Genomic DNA, 20,097 nt, shown 5'->3' on the forward strand with positions numbered 1-20,097 from the left:
GTCACTTGTAAAATGTGTATTATTAATTATTTTTAGTGAAATAGGTCTATGAACTAGAAACTGTCAAACTCCTGTCTGTCCAGCAAGTGCTGTCCACCCACGTATTCACAGTTTCCTACTTATGGTATGTAGCTGCCACATAATTATTTTATTTTCCTTTTGATTTAGGTGCTTGAGTTAGTACTTGTAAGAGAAATACCAGCAAGAAATGTGAATAAATGTATTCATATGTGATTTCCATGTTTTTACTAGTGAACAGGCACATTGCTGTGGAGAAGTTATTCCCTAATGTTTGTCCAAGCAGAAGCCTGCTTACCCTAAATATTTGCTGCTGTCTGAAATAAAGTCAGTTTGGTAGAGTGTATCCATATTTTTTTCTTGTACTGATAGGAATGTTTTGGTAATTGTGTGGGGTAATCATGATGGATTAAAAAATAAGTGAGGCAACTGTCATCCTATAGATAGCTGAAGCCAAAGAAAATGAAGTTCAAATTAATGTGATGAGACAGCTTTACAGACCAACAGCCATAAGAGCGTCTCTTTAATTCGTTAGTAATAGCCTGGGCAGCATCAACCCTGTCTACCGGTACTCAGTGAAGGTAAACAGTTATCTTGTTGATTTAGTTTCGCAGTGCAAGGAGCAAAATCCTACCCCCAGCAGTGATGCCCAATGTGTTGGTTATTATTTGTAGCAGAGGTGGTACGACATTACAGTAGCAAGGCTGCATGTCTGAGAAAGGAGAGTACTGTGATTTCCTGCTGATTCCTAGCACAGTACCTCCCCACTGGTCTCTCGTTGTTGGCTCCCTCTGTTCTGATGGTGTTTTCTGACTGTGCTTCTGAAGTTTGCCTGCCTTTTGTGCAGCTGTCCTGCAGGGTCAGGTAGTAAGAGTTGTCAGGGGTTCTCTATAAACAACCCGCTGTGGCAAATCATCCAAATTATTTGATGCTATAAGGAAGGAAGATAACCCGCTGCAAAATTATCATCTTTCTTGAGTGAGAGGGATATTCCTGCCGAGTTAAATAAGGAAGAAGAAGAGTATTGCAGTTTGCAGCCTTCATTCCTGGATTGCTGAGTTTCCTCAAAGCTTCTTGTCAGAAATGGTTCAACCCCTAGTGCCTTGCATTTTAGACTGCTAAGGACATCTCTTTCTAGAAGCCTACAGTCAGAAACTGATTGGTTATCTTGCATGCAGGAAAACAAACAGAATTCTGGAATTAAATAAATTAAAATAATTTTCTTTATTTTCAGGCCTTCATAGCAGTCTTCCACAAAGCAATTAAGCAGGCTGAAGACATTCAGTAGTGTATCTCCAGTCTGACAGAAGCTGTCACGTACTCAACATTTGTTTTTATGAGCCAAGGACTTTTTGAAAAGGATAAGCTCATCTCCTGGCCCAAACTGCTTCTCAGGTGAGGAAAATTTTTCTGATTGATGTTGCTGATATTATTGGTTTCTGTTTCTTACCTTAGAAGGTGATGCCTCTGCCTAAGCAAGTTATCTTTTTGCATGATGGCTGTGCAGTTTCTCACACAGTGTGATTTCTGCTTCAATGTAAATCAGAATTGCAGAAATTCCAAAGACGCTTTTATCCAACTCTATTTATTTAAAATACTGCTGTGACTTTATGAAGCTACATTGAGGATAGATGACATGATTTAACTGCTTGTGGTTATATAATTAATATTGGAATTGATGTGGTATAGTAAAATAAGAATTCTCTTAATAATACACATATCACATTCAGGCTGCTATTTTTCCTTTTAATTTTATAATCTGTAAATCCTGGAAGAAGATCAGGGATTACTTTTTCTTTGTGGTAGATTTTGCCCTGAAGAGCTTGCTCCAAAAGATGTTGTATCACAGAGCTGATCAGTAACAAAGGTGGGGATTAAACTAGAAGCTAACCATTCATGAAGGAAGTAAAAAGTTATAAATTGGGGAATCCACTTGGGGGGGTGATAGGAAAAAGGGAATCACTCTACAGAGTGTATAAATGGAAGTAACAAGCAGACAAATATTTGGAAGAGAAAGGAGAGAGAAGGGCGAGGGGAGAGAAAACTGGTGATTTCTCTGCATCATAGTACAGATGGATTTCTTTGTATCACCCAGGCTTGTAGCACTGTGATGCTTAACTTTGCCTTTTTTGTAGCAGTGGTACTGGGATGGATCAAGAACAATGGAAATCTATACAAGAACTGAAAAATAAGCTCTGTCATAATTATAGTGCAGACAGAAGCCAGAGTATGGGGCACAATAAATTTCTGATTTTTTAAATACATTTTTAGATGGAAAGAGAAGGGGCTATTAACAAAGGGAAAAAAATGTATTTATGTCAGGAAGCAGAGAGACTATAGAGTGCCATGGCAAAGGTGTCACTTTTTTCTTTAATATATGTGATTAAAGAGAGAAAACAACTAGAAGAAACCCTACTAGAAACTGAGGATCCTTTTTTTGGTATGCATTCAGTTCGTGTACCAGAACTGATTCATTCAGTTGCTATAGTTCTGCAGCCTACTTCTACAAAGTCTAAATTGCCATCAAAAGAATACTGGATATATCCCTCCAACAATATTTAAAAAAAAAAAAGAAAAAAAGAAACACTACCACAATCATCATCAAAAAAAAATCAACTCAAGATCTGCAATTTTCCCAAAGCTTTGTGAGTGCTTGCAGTATACAGAGGGCCTAGAATGAAGATGGAGACAGGAGTGCACTATTTGTCCTCCTCTCCATCTTTCAAGCCATAAAAAGGACACATGGAGATAATTAGATGGAATTCAGAAATATTTACTTTTTCAGTAGTAAAATAATTTGTAGCCAAGTTTGCATAAGGTTAACTTCAGTGTGCAAGACTTATGTTTTTGTTTGTTTATGTTCCCACAAGCTAAAGGAAAAAAATGCTGATATTGTTTAGCTTATTTTAAAACTTGTGTGAATTTGGCATTCAGTACATAAATGAACAGCAATTATATTTTCTGCAAAAAGCTTTGACTGTCACATTGAATTTGATTTTCAAGGTGTCTTTAACAGTAAAGGTAAATTCAGCTGTGTGTGTGTGAAGGAATGGTTTGGGGAAAATCTGTCACAACCTTTAAAGGCAGATATATAAGATTACTCTATTTGCAATAGATTTCAAATCAATGTTTTAAAGCAATCTTAAAACAAGATGTTAATTCTTATATCAGAGATTCAGAAAATGCAGCAATAGGAATTCTTGTGGCTTTGAGCTCCCTACTCGATGAGACTTTGAGTGGTGAATACTTCAAGGCAGAAGTGCCTCTGAACCAAGTCTGATGACCTTTTTCAATTTTGTACACTGTCAAGATTCTTCTAAGAAGTAAAGAGATAGAAGCACTTGAATTGGATTTCCTTCTTCGATTCAAAGTTGAATGCACTTACAAGAGTCCTGTTGACTTCTTAACTACTCAGTCATGGAGTGCCATTAGGACAGGTTGTGAAAATTGCTTTTTAGTTCTAAATCCTTTTTGATGTTATTTCTGGAGGCAAGCTACAACTAGACAATCTCAGATAAAGTAATACATTCCACAGGAATTTGTAGTAGAAATAGTGATGCTTTCAAAGAGTTGTCTTTGATTTTGAATATATTTTTCCTTAGGCATTGTGTGTTGTGGTTTGTGAGGAAATCCTGTTATACTATAATTTGTCCAGTTGCCTAGAAATATAATATTGATCTTCATACTGCTTCTTACTATAGTAAATGTCCCTTACAAGGTTTCCAGTTTGTCATATCTTGTTATCTAACAGTAAGCAGACAGTATGGTAATACTGGCCAAAATAAACTCTTATAAATACTATTATATAGTAAAATAGTATTATATAGTTATAAATACCATATATATGTAATTTAGTATTTTAAAGTAAGTCCTGAGTCCCCTGTAATTGGTTAAATGAGACTTTTTGACATATCCCAATAGTAACAATATTTATCTTCCTCTTTCAGCCTTCACGGAGAAGGTACGTCCTCTGCATTTATATCTTTGGTATGTTTCCAGGCTATGGCAGTGATGGATGTGCTCAAGGGGGTAGATAAAGATATTGAAGTATCCACCAAGAGGTGGAAGAAGTAGGTGGACTCAGAATGTCCAGATATGGAAAAACAAAGGCTTTCTAGAGAAACTAATCATACTGAGGGTGCTCCATCTGGACAGAATGACGTATGCTCTCAGGTATGAAACCTGACAGCACATCTGCCAGGGTGAGTATGTGAGAGGGTGGCTTCTGTGTATCAGTGTGGAGAAGACAGAGATCTTAAGAAGCAGGCAAATAACTTAACTGAGCGGTCAACCAGAATTTGGAATCAGTGACTGTGGCCATTCCCAGACAATGTTTTGCTTGTGATGAATTTACGTAGAGATGGTGTAGTGAGACACAAGTTGTGGCATATTTGGAGAGCTGTGTTTGTGATTTCTTTTAGATTGCATATAGGTACCCCGAGGAGAGTGCTCATTAATAAACAAAAATAGAGTAAGTTATGTCATTAATAGCTGAAAGTGTTAGTTCTCATTATCATATCAGGACTGTTAACTAACCCCATGGGATGAAATTTTGGGGGTCTCCCATTTTAAAAATTCTGTTCTACAACAAAGATTCAGTTGTGGATACTTACATGATCTCATCTCAGTTGTTCTGTAGTGCTGTTTTAATCCTTTGATCCCAAGTGATGGTCTCATAGACCTGATCCTCCACACCACACCATTACTGTTCTTACCTATTTAGATGCCTTCTGCAAAAGCAGTTTCTTTGTTCTGGGTGTTTATTTTGCCCAGCTACCATAGCTTTACATGGCAGCATTGCCTGCATATAATGACTTCTTGGATTCAGTTACTGAAAAGGTCCTTTTTCATTCAAAAGTAGCTAGTTTCTGTCATGTGGTCTCTATCCCATAGAGAAAACAAACTGATTGTCCTCTGTCTCACTTTACCATCTGGCTCCCCTTTTTGCCTTCAGTTCACTTTCCTGACGCTGTCTTTAATGAAACCACTTAGACCATCGCTGTCAGCAGCTCCGGTCTAAGAATAGTGCAGGCTAGAAACCTGTAGCAGAAATCATTTCTGATCTTTAGCACATTTTCTATACATATAGGAACTTTTGTGGAGGAAAAACTTGGCTCAAAATATGTGGAAGGCATGAGGATGGACTTAGCAAAATCATACGAAGAGAGCAGTCCAGCCACTCCTGAGTTTTTTCATCTGTCTCCAGGAGTGAATCCACTTGAAGACATGGAGACACTAGGTAAGCTTCTTATTTGCTTCTGGTGCAAGGATCACTCAGCTGTGCTCCAACTAAATAAGAAAAATTCAGCTCCCACTTGAAATGGAGCATACAGTGTCATATATGTAGATACATAAATATATGATATCTACGTATGTGTTTGTATGTATGTGCCTATAAGCACGTGTGTGTATGAGTGTATTTTTACTAAACAGAACAAAGACTTCTGGAATCATCTCTCATTAAAATGGAGTACACGTTAATATGGGAAAGTTGGGCAGGGTTTATTTTCAGCAGAAGATTCAAGTTCTAAAGTTTCTTCCACCCCGACCATATTCACGGTAAATTGGGTGGATGAAAAGTGTAAGGCCATAAGTGTTACAGTAAGAAATTCTTAGACTGAGCATTCCTGTGCTTGGCATAATGCAGGTTTCCTTTGTACTGTTTTCTACCTTTTGACTAGATGAGGGCCAGAGGGCAATTTTCTCCATGCTCATGCAATCTTGTGCCCCCTGTGACTAAATAATGGTCATTATACAAACTATATTCAATTGTATAGGGCTCCGTCGCTTTATACTTAGGATTGCTATTCCCTGCAGACAATAGTGAGAATACCAGGTTAATACAGCTGTGACCTCACTGTGCTCAATTTAAACTCAGGCCTCACAAGGTGAGAGGCTTGTGCATTTACCCACTGAACCAATCAGTTAAAAAACTGATGTGGTATCTACCACATGTTGCTCCCTTTTTCATAACGGAATTGCTCTGTACCCCCTGTAAGAGTTTCTAAAGCTCAGTAACAATGCCGGGCATCTATCAAAATGTCAAAAGGTTCATTATCTTAAAACCAAGGGAACAGATTTCTGCAGGCTTTTTCTAATACCAGCAATAAGGCCGCTGTTGAGAGCTCGCAATTTTGCTTGTTGAAATTGTAAGGGTTTAGTGAAGTGCTTCAGAAGAAGTAATATGTATTGCACAAGTGATAGTGAAATTAATGGGGGCATTATCATTCTTTTTCCTTTCTGCTCTGCTAATTTTCCTATCTCCTCCCCCTCTGTCACTCACTCTCCCCCAATTACTTCTTTTACAGGCGAAAAGCTTGGTTTCACTATAGACTCTGGAAGATTTCATAACATCTCTTTAAGACAAGAGCAGGAGATAGTTGCAGAGGAGGCAATCAATGCCACACATGGCCACTGGGTTCTTCTCCAAGTGAGTGTTCAATGGCCTCTCTGATGGTGGGTGTCTGCTCAGTTGGAAGAATGTTCCCAGATTACACACAAAATATACAGCGGGTTACAGAAGAAGTGTTAAATGGCTAATAATCTTCTTCTTTTTAGCTTGAATTTGTGAAAGGATAAACATTATATTTATATGTTGTCATATTTTGCTTAACACTATCCTCACCCTCCCAGGAGGAGCAGGAGAGAGAACACAGCCTCGGGTGGGTAGGCAGAACCATCTCCGGGAATACATTTCCCCTGCATAATTAAGAACTCCTGGTCTGTTCAATGGGCCATGATGGAGACTTTAATAAAGCGGGCCTGACTTGCTCTTGGGAAACTGTATAATTACCGCTGGAGCGCTGCTCTCCCGAGATAGGAGCAACACCTTTGGCCAGCATTGTATGGATTGAGAACCCACACTGCAGCAGACAAAAAGACCTGTGCAATGCCCTAGCAAACCGTGACTCCTGCCTTAATGATGGTGTTGACAGGGACACTACAACTGTCAATGCTACTGAAAGAAGGTGCTTCCCTCCCACTGTTTCATGCTAAATAGCTAGGAGATATTTGTAACAATCCTTTTGTCCAGAAACCTAGGAAAAATGCATGTTCCAGATCTTGATATTTAGGAGGTTATTCCCGGTGATCACCTCCTCCTCTGGTTTTAACCTCAGCAACACACATTTGGCTGTCAACCAGGTCGCCCACAACAAATGAGGAGACAGGCTGGACTTAGGGTTGTCTGCTGACTGAAATAATGTCACTGAGGGGTCTTAACACGCCAAGCACTGTGCAAACATGCAAACTGACCACTTCATCCACATTTCAGCTGAAAGAAATCTTTAACCAGGTTTCACAGGAGTAAGCTAGTTGCACTTGTCTGAAAATAGCCTGGCTTTTCCTGTAGTGAGCATAGAAGTGTTGCTGTGAAGGAAAGAAGAGAGATGGTTTTCAGATGTATTTCAGAGTTCCTAGCTGCTCTGGGGACTGAACGAGAAAATGGGAGATGGCAGGGACCTTAAACCAGCAGCATGGCATGTCTGAGGTCACAGGAATAAATGGGGAACAAGCAAGAGGCTTCTGGTATTGCAGAACTTCTCCATTTTCTAGTCTGTTATATAAGCCGTGCTCCTAAGGGAGGAAGGAGGTGACAATTCTGCTGTGAAGATTTTTGGTAGTGAAAGGTTGGGGAAAGTCCAAAAGAAGACTAAATAAAGATTTTGAACTAAATCCCAACTGGTGGTAGGCCAACTGCAGCCAATGGGATTTGGATGTACTCAGTAATTCTCAAGCTTTAGTCTTCTGCGTTTTGATTCAAATACCTATAGCCTCCACCTTTATGTTAAAGAGAACTACATGAGCAAAAAGGTGAAGCTTTTTACTATGGATTGTGTTGTATAATTATACACAAAAAAACTTTTTGCTTTTCTGACTAACCTGGCATCACTTCTGGGAAATACTTTAAAAATAAATGAATATATAAAATTGTGTTGGCTTCAAACATATGCCCCTGAAGCAGGTAGGAAATTTATTACCTCCACGAGGTCAAGCTCTTATTTAAGGCTGTTCTTTACATTATCAATTTATTTAATAATAAAATGATGCTTTGAATTAAATAACTGTTTTTCATTATAAACCCACAATAATTATGTCTTAAGGATAACAAATGTATCTGTTATCTTACCATAAACAGAGTCTGTTTTCCAACAGAATATTCATCTGGTAGCCAAGTGGCTAGTAACCTTGGAAAAACTCCTTGAGCAATACAGTGAAGAAAGTCACTCTGACTTCCACATCTGCATTAGTGCTGAACCAGCTCCAACCCCAGAAGAGCACATCATTCCTCATGGAATACTAGAAAACTCTGTTAAAATTACCAGTGAACCTCCTATGGGGATACTAACTGATCTACAAATTACACTCCACAGTTTTGACCAGGTAAAAGCAAGATGGACTTTTTTTTCATTAGTTTGTTTTAAATACTCCTTCCTCTGTGGGGAGAATTGATGGTGTTCATGACTGTTGTGTAGCAGTCCAGAACTTTGGGATTTTTGTGTTTCCAAACTAAACGGCAGCTACAGGGTGTTGCCTGTGTCCTGTGCTGCCTCCATGTTTTCTGACAATATTGGGAAGAAAGGTGTGACAATAGTACCTGCATGCATATTATTAAATATCTAGGTATAGACATGCATAACTATGTTTAGAAAGATAGAAAAAGGTGCATTTATTACATGAGCTTTACCCAGTGGTGCAGTCTTATGAAAAAAAAAATGTTATTTTATTCAATAGTACTTGCTAACTTTGTGCAGCTCTTAATTTTTGGTAGGTTAAACCACATCCATTCTCCCTCAGTGTAGATTTATGCATCCAGATGTTCAAGCAATTCCTCACTACCCTATGTATGAATTCCTGTGGTTAGGCATAAAGAAGGAAAATTATGAGCAAGGGTTATGTACTGTTTGTTGTTGTCTTTTGCTCTTTTCCTGTGCAAGAGTTGCTTGGTGAGAGGAAGAAGCAGGTGAAGTAAGAGGTAAGAATGGGGAAAACAGGAGTGTCCCTGGATGGGCTCAGCCTGCATCCCTCCTAGTCCCTGGTTATCCCTGCTCTGAGGAACTTGTACAGAGATCTCCAAATTTGGTGCAAGTCAGCTGTGGAGGTGCTGCAGTAGCAAGCTTACTCATGTCAGCAAAGCATGCCATGGTAAAGGTAAGCAGAACTTTTTACTTTAGCCATCTAGTAATATATTCAGGCTCCCCAGGGAAGTCCTCACAACACCAAGCCTGCTGGAGTTCAAGGAGTGTTTGGACAATGCTCTTGGATGTGGTTTAATTTCTAGGTAGTCCTGACTGCAGCCAAAAGTTGGATCTGATGATCCTTGTGGGTCCCTTCCAACTTGGGATACTCTGTGATTCTGTTAGCATGCATTTATGTGAACATAGGCTACATGAAGGCAGAGCTTGGATGTGAACAGGGTAAGAGTTGATTCTAAGGGGAACTATGTCAACCAATACCCAGAAAAAGAAAAAAAAAAAAAAAAAAAAAAGAAAAAAAAAGAAAAATTGCACTAAAAGAGCCTTGTCAAAGCTGCCTTGGCTACAAATGCGTTAATTATGGTAGTATGAGGTGATCTGAAAGATTCTTGGCAGAATGGGAGAATGTCTGTGGTTTTCTGGCTAAACATATAACTTGTAACACAGCTCTTTTTTTTCATTTTTTTAATACCTTATTTTGATAATAATTCAAATGGAAAGCTGAAAGAAAAGGCTAGAAATTTTTAATAAAGGCAAGCCATATGCATTGTTGACCCACTTCGGACTACAGTCAGTTCAGGTATACGTACATATTTTAATTGGCTAATTTCTAAGCTCAATGCTTTAGAACATGCCCTCTCCCCCCATTATTTTGAGCCATTGGTGTTTGAGGCTTGCTACAAAAAAATCCTGTACAAAGACTGTCTTTAATAATTTCTGATTATGGTATTTTAATTTTTTAGAAAAAAAAAAAAAAGCAGAATTGTAATGAGAAAATCAAACTATGCCTAAACTATGCCAAATCTAGGTGAAATAAATTTAATGTTTTGTGTCTTTAGGATAGAAGCTTGCGTTGCTCAGGCTGTGCTACGTGTTCAGTTAAGGATGATATATTTTCTTTGGGCAGCCAAGAGGTTACCCCTCTGAAGTTTTTTTCCACATATCTATGTTTTCATGGGTATCAAAAGTCATTTTTGTTATGTTTCTTCTCAAACTAAAAGAACATAGAAAACTGTCAAAGAAACAGGAAAAAATTTCTGCAGGTTTTATAGGAAAATTACAAACTGTTTGTCTCAGTAGTTTAAAAAACAGCTAAAGCCCTTCAAAGAGTCTTATTTTGCCAAGATTCTTTGCCAACACTACAAAAGCAAAAGAAAAGTGATTAAACTTAACTTTCAAACATGACTTTTTGGGAAACAGTGTAAAATCTGAAGGAACAGTGTGCTTTTCAATAAATGTTAAACTGGTAAATATTCTACTTGGAATAAATAAAGTCTATGGAGTTTTCTGCTAAGAAACTACAGTGCTTATCTGAGTGATATTTATAGAGCTCTACTTTCATTGGTTTCAGTCGTACAACAGGTCTCTTTCCTAAGGGACATTTGTAAATAAAAAGGTAAATAAAAATCAACAATTTTGTTTCTGGGAAATACTGCCAAAAATACTGCCTAATAGTCGCTTATCACAGTATCTCACTCTTCTTCAGACCTCAGGCTTGTGAGTGCTCCCTTTCGGCAGCTGAGGCGGGAACAGCTATCAATTACATTGCCAGTTGTTAAGTGGATAAATGTATTCCTTTTTTATTTTGGCAGGATACCCTTCAACTGCGTAGCAGAGAACGGGAATTTAAGAGCATCCTTTTCTCTCTTTGCTATTTTCACACTTGCATTGCTAGTAGACTCAGGTTTGGCCCTCCAGGCTGGAATCAAAGACACCTGTTCAGTACTAGAGACCTCACTGTTTGCCTCAACGTCCTCTGCAATTATTTGGAGACTCATACAGAGGTAGGATGTGGTCAAGTAAACCACGCACTAAAGTTATTTCAACTCAACTGTTTATACTGAATAAGGGGGACACAATTTTTCTCTGAAGCTGTTATTTAAATATCTGGCATTATGTGATTCTGTTGCTGAGTATGAAAATAAACCAGATCAAAGTTGTTTGTTTGTTTTTTTTTTTTTTTCCTGGTGGGGGATGCTTGAACTTTATAATATAGGTCAAACCAGTTCCACATCAGTAGCTAAGGGGGGAAAAAAATGCCCTTCATTATGTTAACAAAAACAGTGGTTTACATGTGCATATATGCCAAATTCATTAGGCAGGTAATGAAGCATTTGCACAAATGTAATTACATACAGCAATTTTGACAGTTCATAACACTGCATTAATAATCACTACAATTAGTTCTGATGATGGAAGCAATTTACAGCACGTCACATGTATAAATAATGGTGCATTTCCTGCATGTGTCATTATTATGTATTAAGGATGCCACCTTGTTGTGACTTTCTCAGTAATGTTCCCCTTGAGTCGAACTTAGGGGTAGATGAGTGATTTTATTTCTGAGCTACAGCATATTTTACACTTGTATAGTTTAAACACTCGGTTGAGGTCATTTATGTAAGTTCTGCAAATGCAATGTCTAAATAATTGCAATAGTTATTTATTACTGAATAATGTAGGTAGTACTGAATAAGTCCTCCTATGTTCATAATTTAAACAAATCTAAAAGATATTTATAGCTTTAAAGGAAAAAAAAAAAAAAAGAGAGAGAGAAATGTTACCCCTTGGTGATATGCTTTTCTCTGTATCTTCCAACTTGTAATTAGTCTTAGAAATTAATTTTCCTTTTTTCTTTTTCCCCTACTGACCTTTTTTTTCTTTTTCTTTTTTTCTTTTTTCTATTTTTTTTTTAGCTAATAGAACTTGAAACTGGTTTTCCTTTCTGTGGTACTTCGTGTCACATTGAAATAATTGCTTAATTTTATAGTGATGATTTAATAATGCTTCCCATTTAGAAAACAAGTCTATAAAATCAGCTTATTCCAACCCTTAGTTTTCTTTGCTAATAAATCTTGCTGCTCTTTAAGCTTGGTTCTTTTCAAAACACAATTCATAAGCTTGATAATTAATTCTGCTAATTAATGAGAGGGAGGGTTCTGATGGCAGGAAGGGCTAGAAAGGTCTGTAAGAGCAAGAATCACTTCAGCTCTCCTGTTGGTAATACTGCTTATTGGCCGTTTTCATTGTATTGGTTAGCGATTCATTATATTGTGGCTTTATAAGCATTTTAAACATAGATATTGTAGAGAGCGGAGAGAGAACAGATTTTCAAGATGCAACTTTGTATGTATATACACATGTGCATATGTGTATACACACACACACGCACACTTACATATATTGCTATAGCTCTCATTTGGTACCTTTTGGGGACAAATTTATTTAATACAGGTAGGGAATGACCAGAAAACATAAACTGGAAAACTTTAGCTAGCCCATCAGCTAGTGGAGTGTCTTAACTCCATCATCATTGGTACTGGTTTTGCTCTTTCCTTGTGAATATTTAACCTCCTTGCATCTCAGTTTGATTTAACCCATTTTCCTATTGCTAAGATGAACTCCACTGTTGTCACCTCTGATAGCTAAGGTCTTTTCAGGTGAAGTGCAGGATGTATGATCCTACCTCATTGTCCCACTCTTTCCCTCCACTTTCTTGTCCCCATACACGTGTTCATGGAGTCGTTGTTCAGTGTTGAGGGGAATGTGGACTCCGGCCTCTCTGTGTCCATCCAACAAGCTATGTGTCAAGGGCTTTTTGAGTTCAAACAGACCATTTTCCCCTGGATTACAACAACAGCAGTTATGCAAACCTGACAGCCTAAAAGATTTCTAATGCAAAACCCTCAGTTTTCTCACATTAGTAAAAATGTCCCTCTTCTATTGCAAGCTTTGATTATTCTTGTGTTATTAATGTCCCCAAAGGTATGCAGCTGAATGAGCTTGTAATGATGGAATATTGTCTTCTAAAAGACAAAGGCAAACAACCATTTATTGAGATAAATATATATGAAATGAGAAAAATATTAAATGTGTTTCTATTGCCAACAAAGAGAGAAGCAAGTTTCTTCTTACTGAAGGAACATATTATTTTAAACCCAAGTTGGCATTTTTTACAGGGATTCTCTGTCTGGGCTTCTCATCACCAGCTTGCAGCATTGTCCATTATATCCTGGTGGCCTTTTTTTTTTTTTTTTCTTTCTTCCTTTTTTATTTTTTTTTCCTCCATCCTCTTCAACCCAGTTTAAAAGAAAGATGGATTAGAGTTTCACATATTCAAACTGAAATAAACTTGTAACAAACACACCGGAATAGCTGCAGCTATTTTACATGTTCTGTTCTGTCACATCATGCAATATTTAAAGCCTGTAATTAAGTTTTTACTTGAACTGTTGGGAGGCAAATGCTGCCCCCAAGGGCGTAAAGGTTCCCATCTGGAAAGGCTTCATCACAAACTGGCATATTTTGCAAACCAAAGGGTAGCAAAAAGAAGCTTCAAACTCTGTGAAGCCAAATAAAACAGAAAGACAGTAGTTCGTGGAATAAAATGTGTTACCACTGCTAATCACAAGCTATAAAATCAGCATTATGGCTACAGCTCTACAATAAACATAGTGCTTACATGATGTGGTAGTAATGGGATTAATATTAATTCAATTTTTACTGAAGTTTTTGAATACATCCCAAATTCAAATAATGTAGAATTTCAGTTACTCGGTGTTTCCTAGTGAGGAGATATAAAAGGCTGCAATCAGATACAAGTTCTTTATTTCTCCTCTAAGAAAGGCACAGTAGGTTACCTTCCTGTCACTCATGAGGATTATGTTTTTAAAGATCTATATAGGAAAATACATGCACTTGTTAATGAGTTATGTTCTCGTATATCATGCAGTGTTTTGAAAATGTACTATTCTCTTAAAATCTTTTTATAAGGGGTAAGGTAGAAAATAACGACATAAGACTCCGATGATACTGCTTTATGCCATTAGACAATTTTAGTCATAAACTCGATATTTTTACTCAGGTATTTATAGATACCTCTCACTGAATTGGAAAAAAATAAAATAAAAAATAAAAATAAAAAAGGGGGGAGGGGAAGGAAGAAATAAAACTGTTTCAAAGTAGTTATTTTCTAAACAACAGCAATAAAAAACAGCAACAAGAATGCATAGCCACGAAGCTTTGTGGAAGGATTTGATTTTCTTTGTTTCTCATAACAGTGTTTATTCTGAGCAGCTTAGGTTTGTTCTTTTCAAAGCTTCTGTTGTTTTATTTAATGTTGTTAGCTTGGGTCATAGACTTGTGTTTTCTCTTTGGTGAAATTTTGTATGGTGGCCACATCACTGATGCCTGGGACCGCAGTCTCTGCTGTATATATCTGCAAGAAGTCAAGGCCTCATCTGTGATAATATCTTTCATATATATAGCTAGAGCTCTTGAATGAGTATATACTTTGTTAACCCTGAGAGAAATTGATCTTTCAGAAATGGAGCCTTTTGGGAAGACCGCAAGCTTTCTTGTCTTTGCGGTCCCACCCATACCAAGGTCTTGTCTAGCTGTCGTGGAATAAATGACCCAACTTGTAATGAGTACCATGACTCATCATGTGCAGATTTTGTCTGCAAGGGTTTGTGACTTGGCACGTAGCTTGTTTAAACACTTCTGCAGGTGCTTACTTGGCACCTTCAGCTCAGTGTTTTGTAACACGGCTTGTATAGCTAGCCTTATGACATTAGGGTTCAGTGCATTTAGGTTTTCATTTTCCTAGTTTAATTACTCTCTTTATTAATAAATTAATATAATTACTTAAAGGAGTTGCTGTTTAGAAATGTCTGGGCAGGCATAAGGAGGTGTCTTTTATAAAACTGTGCTTTAACCAATGTAATTGATAGATTCACCAGTTACAGCAGTCCAGAATGGCACAATCCTCAAAACTTGCCTTTAACTGTTTGCATGCCATCTTCTCTGAATACATTATACATTTCCTTGGGTGTTTTCCTGTTCCCCAAATAGGAAAAACAGCTTGTAAGACTACGCATCATTTTTCATGTCCCTCTCACACATCTGTTTCTGTAGCTGCAGTTTTGTCAGATCATCGCCAGCTGACGCATACTGCATGACTTGAATTTCGTCTTTGAGATTTGGTCCTGGACAGCAGTACGTGTGGAGCATCCATGAATCTAAGGTGCAAGACTGCCAAAACTGCTCCTAGCCGGAAAGAAGTGCCAGAACTTTGAAGGGTACCAAAAGAAAAGGTTACTTTTTGTTCTAGAAGCTTTGCATGGTATAAATACTTTAATCTGTTTTCATATGTACATACATATAGATAGACTTATATCATATATATATATATATATATATATATATATATAAGAAAAACAAAACAAAACAAACCTGGCTGATTCTCCTAAGCTGCTAACTAGTCACTTCAGAGAATTTACTGAACAATTTGCTAAAATCAGCCGAGAGCTTTCTCAAGAGCTTTCCAGACTTGTTATTTTTCTTTGTCCATAGGTAAAAGGCTTATTTGTAAGAAAAATAAAAAAAATAAAGAAAAAAAAAGAAAGGGGAAAAAAAAAGCACGTTATGTTTGAGCAGGCCATTTGTTGTGGCTTGCTAGCTTAGGCAAAGCACGCTTTTCGCCCTCAGCCACACTGCTGAAGCCTGCCTTAAGGCTCCGGGCGAGATGAGTTTTCTCGTGTCTCCCCCACCCGTACCGAGTGGGTTTTCCTATGTCAAAGAGCCACGTGCAGATTAACACAATTGGAAGTAACTGCTCCGAAGAAGAGGCCCGAGCACGAGTTGCCATGGAGATAGGGAGGCTGACCTCCACTGTACTTGTGACCTCCGCTGAGGCTGATTTCTCCAAATGACAGCTGGGGTTGCGGGGGCGCGCTGGGAAGCTCGTTCTGGCAGTCCCTTCTCTGCATCTAGCCCGTGGATGAGTAAAGAATTACTGCTTCCAGTTTAGGCAGTCCATTAACCTTCACAAGCCTGAACTTTCATTCAAATAATTGTAAAATAAGTATAGGTGGTGAAACCTGAGGAGAATCACTGCTATTTGTATGGCCTTTGGAAAGTTTAGGGACCCAACCCTGAGCGGGGATCTGCTGATATTTCAAACAGCGAGATGATATCTTTCCAAGCGTTTTGCCTTAAGTGGAATTGTTACAGCACCAAATTACTGGCAAAAACAGAAACCCATGCATTGACTGGTGGCCAAATGAATGCAAACAGGATGGATGCGCATCTTATCAGTGCTGGTGTTGTGCGTTGGCTGGACAGATTGCCTGTTTTACCTACCTGTGTTGCTGAGCAATTCTTTTAGCTGTGAACCCAACCAGAAGGTATGTTAGAATAAACCACACAGTACCTCACATGGGATCCGTCGTAGGGACACAAGGGTGGCGAGTTCCTGGTAGGAGCTTCAGTAGCCCCCAGCCTCCCATTGCACGTGTGGCTCCCAGGAATACAGCACAACACATCCTAAATGCCAGCACAGAGAGCAGTAAGTGCCGACTGACTGTCTGATGGAATTGATCTTTCACTCGAGGTGATTAGCAGGGCTTTTTTCAACACCCAGGCACTGCTTCAAAGTGGGGTCTTAAGGCACAGCTTATTGTGGGTGAGGTTAGCGGCTCCGGTGCAGGTAAATAGCTGGTTGCAGAACCAAAATGACTTCAGAAATAAGTGCTTACTGGTATTAGTGGGAGCAGCAGCTTGTTGTTGACTGTTCTAAATGCCAAAAGCCTTTAAATTTTATTGTGATTTTGTGGAGTGGACCCTGCATTAGGAAGAAATAGCTCCTGTGAAAAGCACCACTTACAGCCAGAAATAGGTTGCAGCAAAAACAACCTGCAAGTCCAGCCTAAATCCCAGACTGGTCTAGTCTGGGCTAGACTAGGCTAGTTCAGAGGAACATTTCGAATCCAGTGAAGTCCTTACTGCACAAGAGCTGGGAGACTAGAAAACAAATATGACTGCTACAGCTCTTATTCTGCTCTGTCATCAGTTGGAGGGCAGTTGTGAGCACAGTGTGTGTTTGTGCAACACCCCTAATTAGCTGCACACTGAGCAGAATTAAAGCTGTAGCTCATGTATTGGGTTCAGGTGGATTGAGGCTCTTGCCCTGCCTCTCCCACAGGTGTCCTGTGTGGCTTTTACCAGTGCGTCTCAGGCCCTCATCTGCAAAAATGGCATAATAATCCTTGCTCATCTTCTGAGGGGATGCAGAAATTCAGTACTAAAACTAACGCTCGCCTCAGTAGGGGCAGTCCTTAAAATAAACTCAGAGCATCCTCATAAAGGAAGAGGAAGCGGTATCAGTCCTTCGATACTATAGAAAATGGGAATGTCATAGAAGTGTGCAAATAGCAACCATCTTAAAATAGTTTGATAACCCTACTGCACCGTGGCGGAATGTATAGGTGCCATAATAGACTCCAGACGTATTTCTGAAACTTTTTAGATGAAGAAGAATGAAAAAGAATGGCAAAGATGAGTTGAATGTTAACAGTAGTGGTGACAACGTGCCAACCTGTGTGATGGACTGCACTAGGGAGGAATTTGGACCAGAGGAGTTTGGATCAGAGGAACACAGCTCATTACGGAGACTGTTTCTTTTTAGCTTTGAATTTAACATGGGGTGTGAAACAAAAGATGTATCTATCTTGCATTTTTGTGTGTTTTTAAAAACAAATGTGGCAATAGTAACTCGGCAAAAATATGTTAGGGGTGGCTGAGCCGGTAAGCCTAGCATTCACCCCAGTGCTATGTTCCCACTGCTGCATGACAAACCCTCCTGTGCTGAGCCCAGCCTGTACTCCTGCATTGTCTGCCACATCCACTTTTCTTCTCACAGGTCACTAGTAATAGGACTAGAGGGAATGGCCTCAAGTTGCACCAGGGGAGGTTCAGGTTGGAAATGAGCAGACATTTCTTCGCAGAAGGAGCAGTCAGGCATTGGAACGGGTTGCCCAGGGATGTGGTGGAGTCACCGTCCCGGGGGGTGTTCAAGGAAAGGTTGGACGTGGTGCTTAAGGACATGGTTTAGTGGGTGACATTGGTGGTAGGGGGATGGTTGGACCAGTTGATCTTGGAGGTCTTTTTCAACCTTAATGATTCTATGATCCACCACCCGGCCTGGCCAGGACGAGTCAGGCCTCCATGCTGGGAGGAGCAGCCAGGGCAGACAGAGCACGCTCCCACCAGTCCCAGCCTTGGCCCTTGCTCTGAGCCTTGGGGGGGTGCTTCCCTGGAAAGCTGTAGTAGAGGAGGAGGAAGCTTTCTGGGATTTTTAGCATTCTGGTAGTCTGAAGGGGAGAAATCTGAGCAAGGAGGCTGTTTGATTACTTCTCAGCCTCAGCGCCTCCCTTATAGCACACGTGGAGTTTAGCAGAACAGTACCATCAAGCCGTTGAATGCTGTGTTGAAGGGTATGGGTACTGATATCTCACATACCCAGATACCCTAGTGTAGCCAAAATGACTGTGGAAACATGTGAAAGACTGGGTTTTAAGCATGGAACAGCGCTACTACTGCACTTAATAGATTAAATGAAACAGGATGAGCAGGAAAAGAAATTGTAGTTAGCAATCTCTGCTAGCTCTGTTCTCAGGCCCTGCTGTCTTCTGTACCTTCCTTTCCGAACGTAGCACAGAGACACAATGCTCAGATAGCCCAAAAGCTGGCGTGACATGAGACAGCCTTCAGCTCCTCGTTTTCTTCATCCTTACCAGTTAATGCAATTCCTCTGTGACTGCCATTCTTGCTCTGTAACTCTCCAACCCTTGCCTTCCTCCCTCATATTCCTCTGGGCACCTATTTTCACCATTAGGTCACAGAGGTTTTGCAGATGCGAATGCAACAGCTCTGGATACAAGCAGCAAAAACGTCCTTCAGTCTCACATTTTCCAGGGGAGCTTGCACTGTGCAATTTTTGGTTCCTGTTCAGAGCGTGGAAAATTATTCATGGCATTCATCATTAATTCTGCTAAAGCCAAGGGCTGAAATGGAGCTGCATTACTGTTTTGGTTTCAGTTCTTGGTCATTAGTGCTGTTAGGAATTGTTTTTCATTTGTGTTCTGACTCGATTCCAGAGCAAGCCTGCAGGGGAGAGAGGCTCTTTTAGGGTTGAGACGTGCGTGTGCGTGCCTGCGCTGTATTCTGTCTGATGCCTGAGATACCAAGGACTGGGGGGAAGGTAGGAAGCGATGGAAGCTACTAGGCACTACAGACATATAAATCATCATGCTTGCAACATGATCTCAGGGTACATCACTATAGCAATGGTCATCCCAAGGCCAGGGACATGTTGGCAGGACTTGGTAGTAACATTACTTGAAAACTTAGAGGTAAATCGAGGTTGTTAAGTGTCAGTTGGTTGCTGAAGAGTCAGCAAAGATGGGAGAGCACTTCTGTTTTTTATCTGCTTAGGAAACTGGAATGTTTGCTCACTCCTGTAGTGAGACTCACTCCTGTAATGAGACTTTCAAAAAGGAGTTGAAGAGTTCCTCACAGCAGTGATTGCTAATGGGTCTCTTTGTATTGGCTTGGAAAGGTTAGGAAATGTGCTGGGTGATATTCTGGAGATGCTTCCTGAGGAGTTTAACATGGCAGAAATCATGCAGAACAATACTGCCAGGAGCCCCTGTACCCTTGTTTGCCTTCAGGAGTGTGAAAGGATGAACCTCCCCCTTTCAGACATCTGAAAGTCTCTTAAGAGCTGGACTCAAGGCAAGTGACTTTATTATTAACGGTATTGTTGCTCTTGTATGAGTTCTGGGACTTTTTGTTGCTTGGTTTTTAAGTGAAAGAATAGCTGTTCTTTATGATGCCAGTATGCTTGTTATTGTTCTCCAAACAAAGGGAGAGCTGTTGTTTTCTCCTCACATGGAAGAGCTGCAGTCTGCACTCTTCTATGATGCTGTGCCAGACACATGGACTAAGCTAGCACCCATCCGCATACAGCCTTGCCCACTGGTAAGTACACTGCCCTATCTGCCAACAGCAAACTGTGTTTAGCTAGCTAGTATGCAGTTATTCC

The 20,097-nt window shown here is 39.6% G+C and overlaps 1 protein-coding gene across 1 annotated transcript in view; it reads left to right on the forward strand.

The window, feature by feature from the left end:
- DNAH11 (dynein axonemal heavy chain 11) overlaps positions 1 to 17,991 on the forward strand; it is a 95,178-nt gene extending 77,187 nt beyond the window's left edge. Inside the window, 13 exon segments of the mRNA XM_040550406.1 lie at positions 462 to 599; positions 1,253 to 1,385; positions 1,388 to 1,413; positions 3,329 to 3,449; positions 4,016 to 4,112; positions 4,114 to 4,193; positions 5,111 to 5,257; positions 6,327 to 6,448; positions 8,173 to 8,400; positions 10,805 to 11,003; positions 12,753 to 12,758; positions 14,351 to 14,439; positions 16,133 to 17,991. Of these exon segments, the coding sequence (XP_040406340.1) occupies positions 462 to 599; positions 1,253 to 1,385; positions 1,388 to 1,413; positions 3,329 to 3,449; positions 4,016 to 4,112; positions 4,114 to 4,193; positions 5,111 to 5,257; positions 6,327 to 6,448; positions 8,173 to 8,400; positions 10,805 to 11,003; positions 12,753 to 12,758; positions 14,351 to 14,439; positions 16,133 to 16,186 (1,440 nt within the window). The 3' untranslated portion in view covers positions 16,187 to 17,991.
- Positions 17,992 to 20,097: the final 2,106 nt, after the last annotated feature.

The sequence above is a fragment of the Cygnus olor genome, chromosome 2 (genome assembly GCF_009769625.2).
Source record: "Cygnus olor isolate bCygOlo1 chromosome 2, bCygOlo1.pri.v2, whole genome shotgun sequence".
Lineage (NCBI taxonomy): Eukaryota > Metazoa > Chordata > Aves > Anseriformes > Anatidae > Cygnus > Cygnus olor.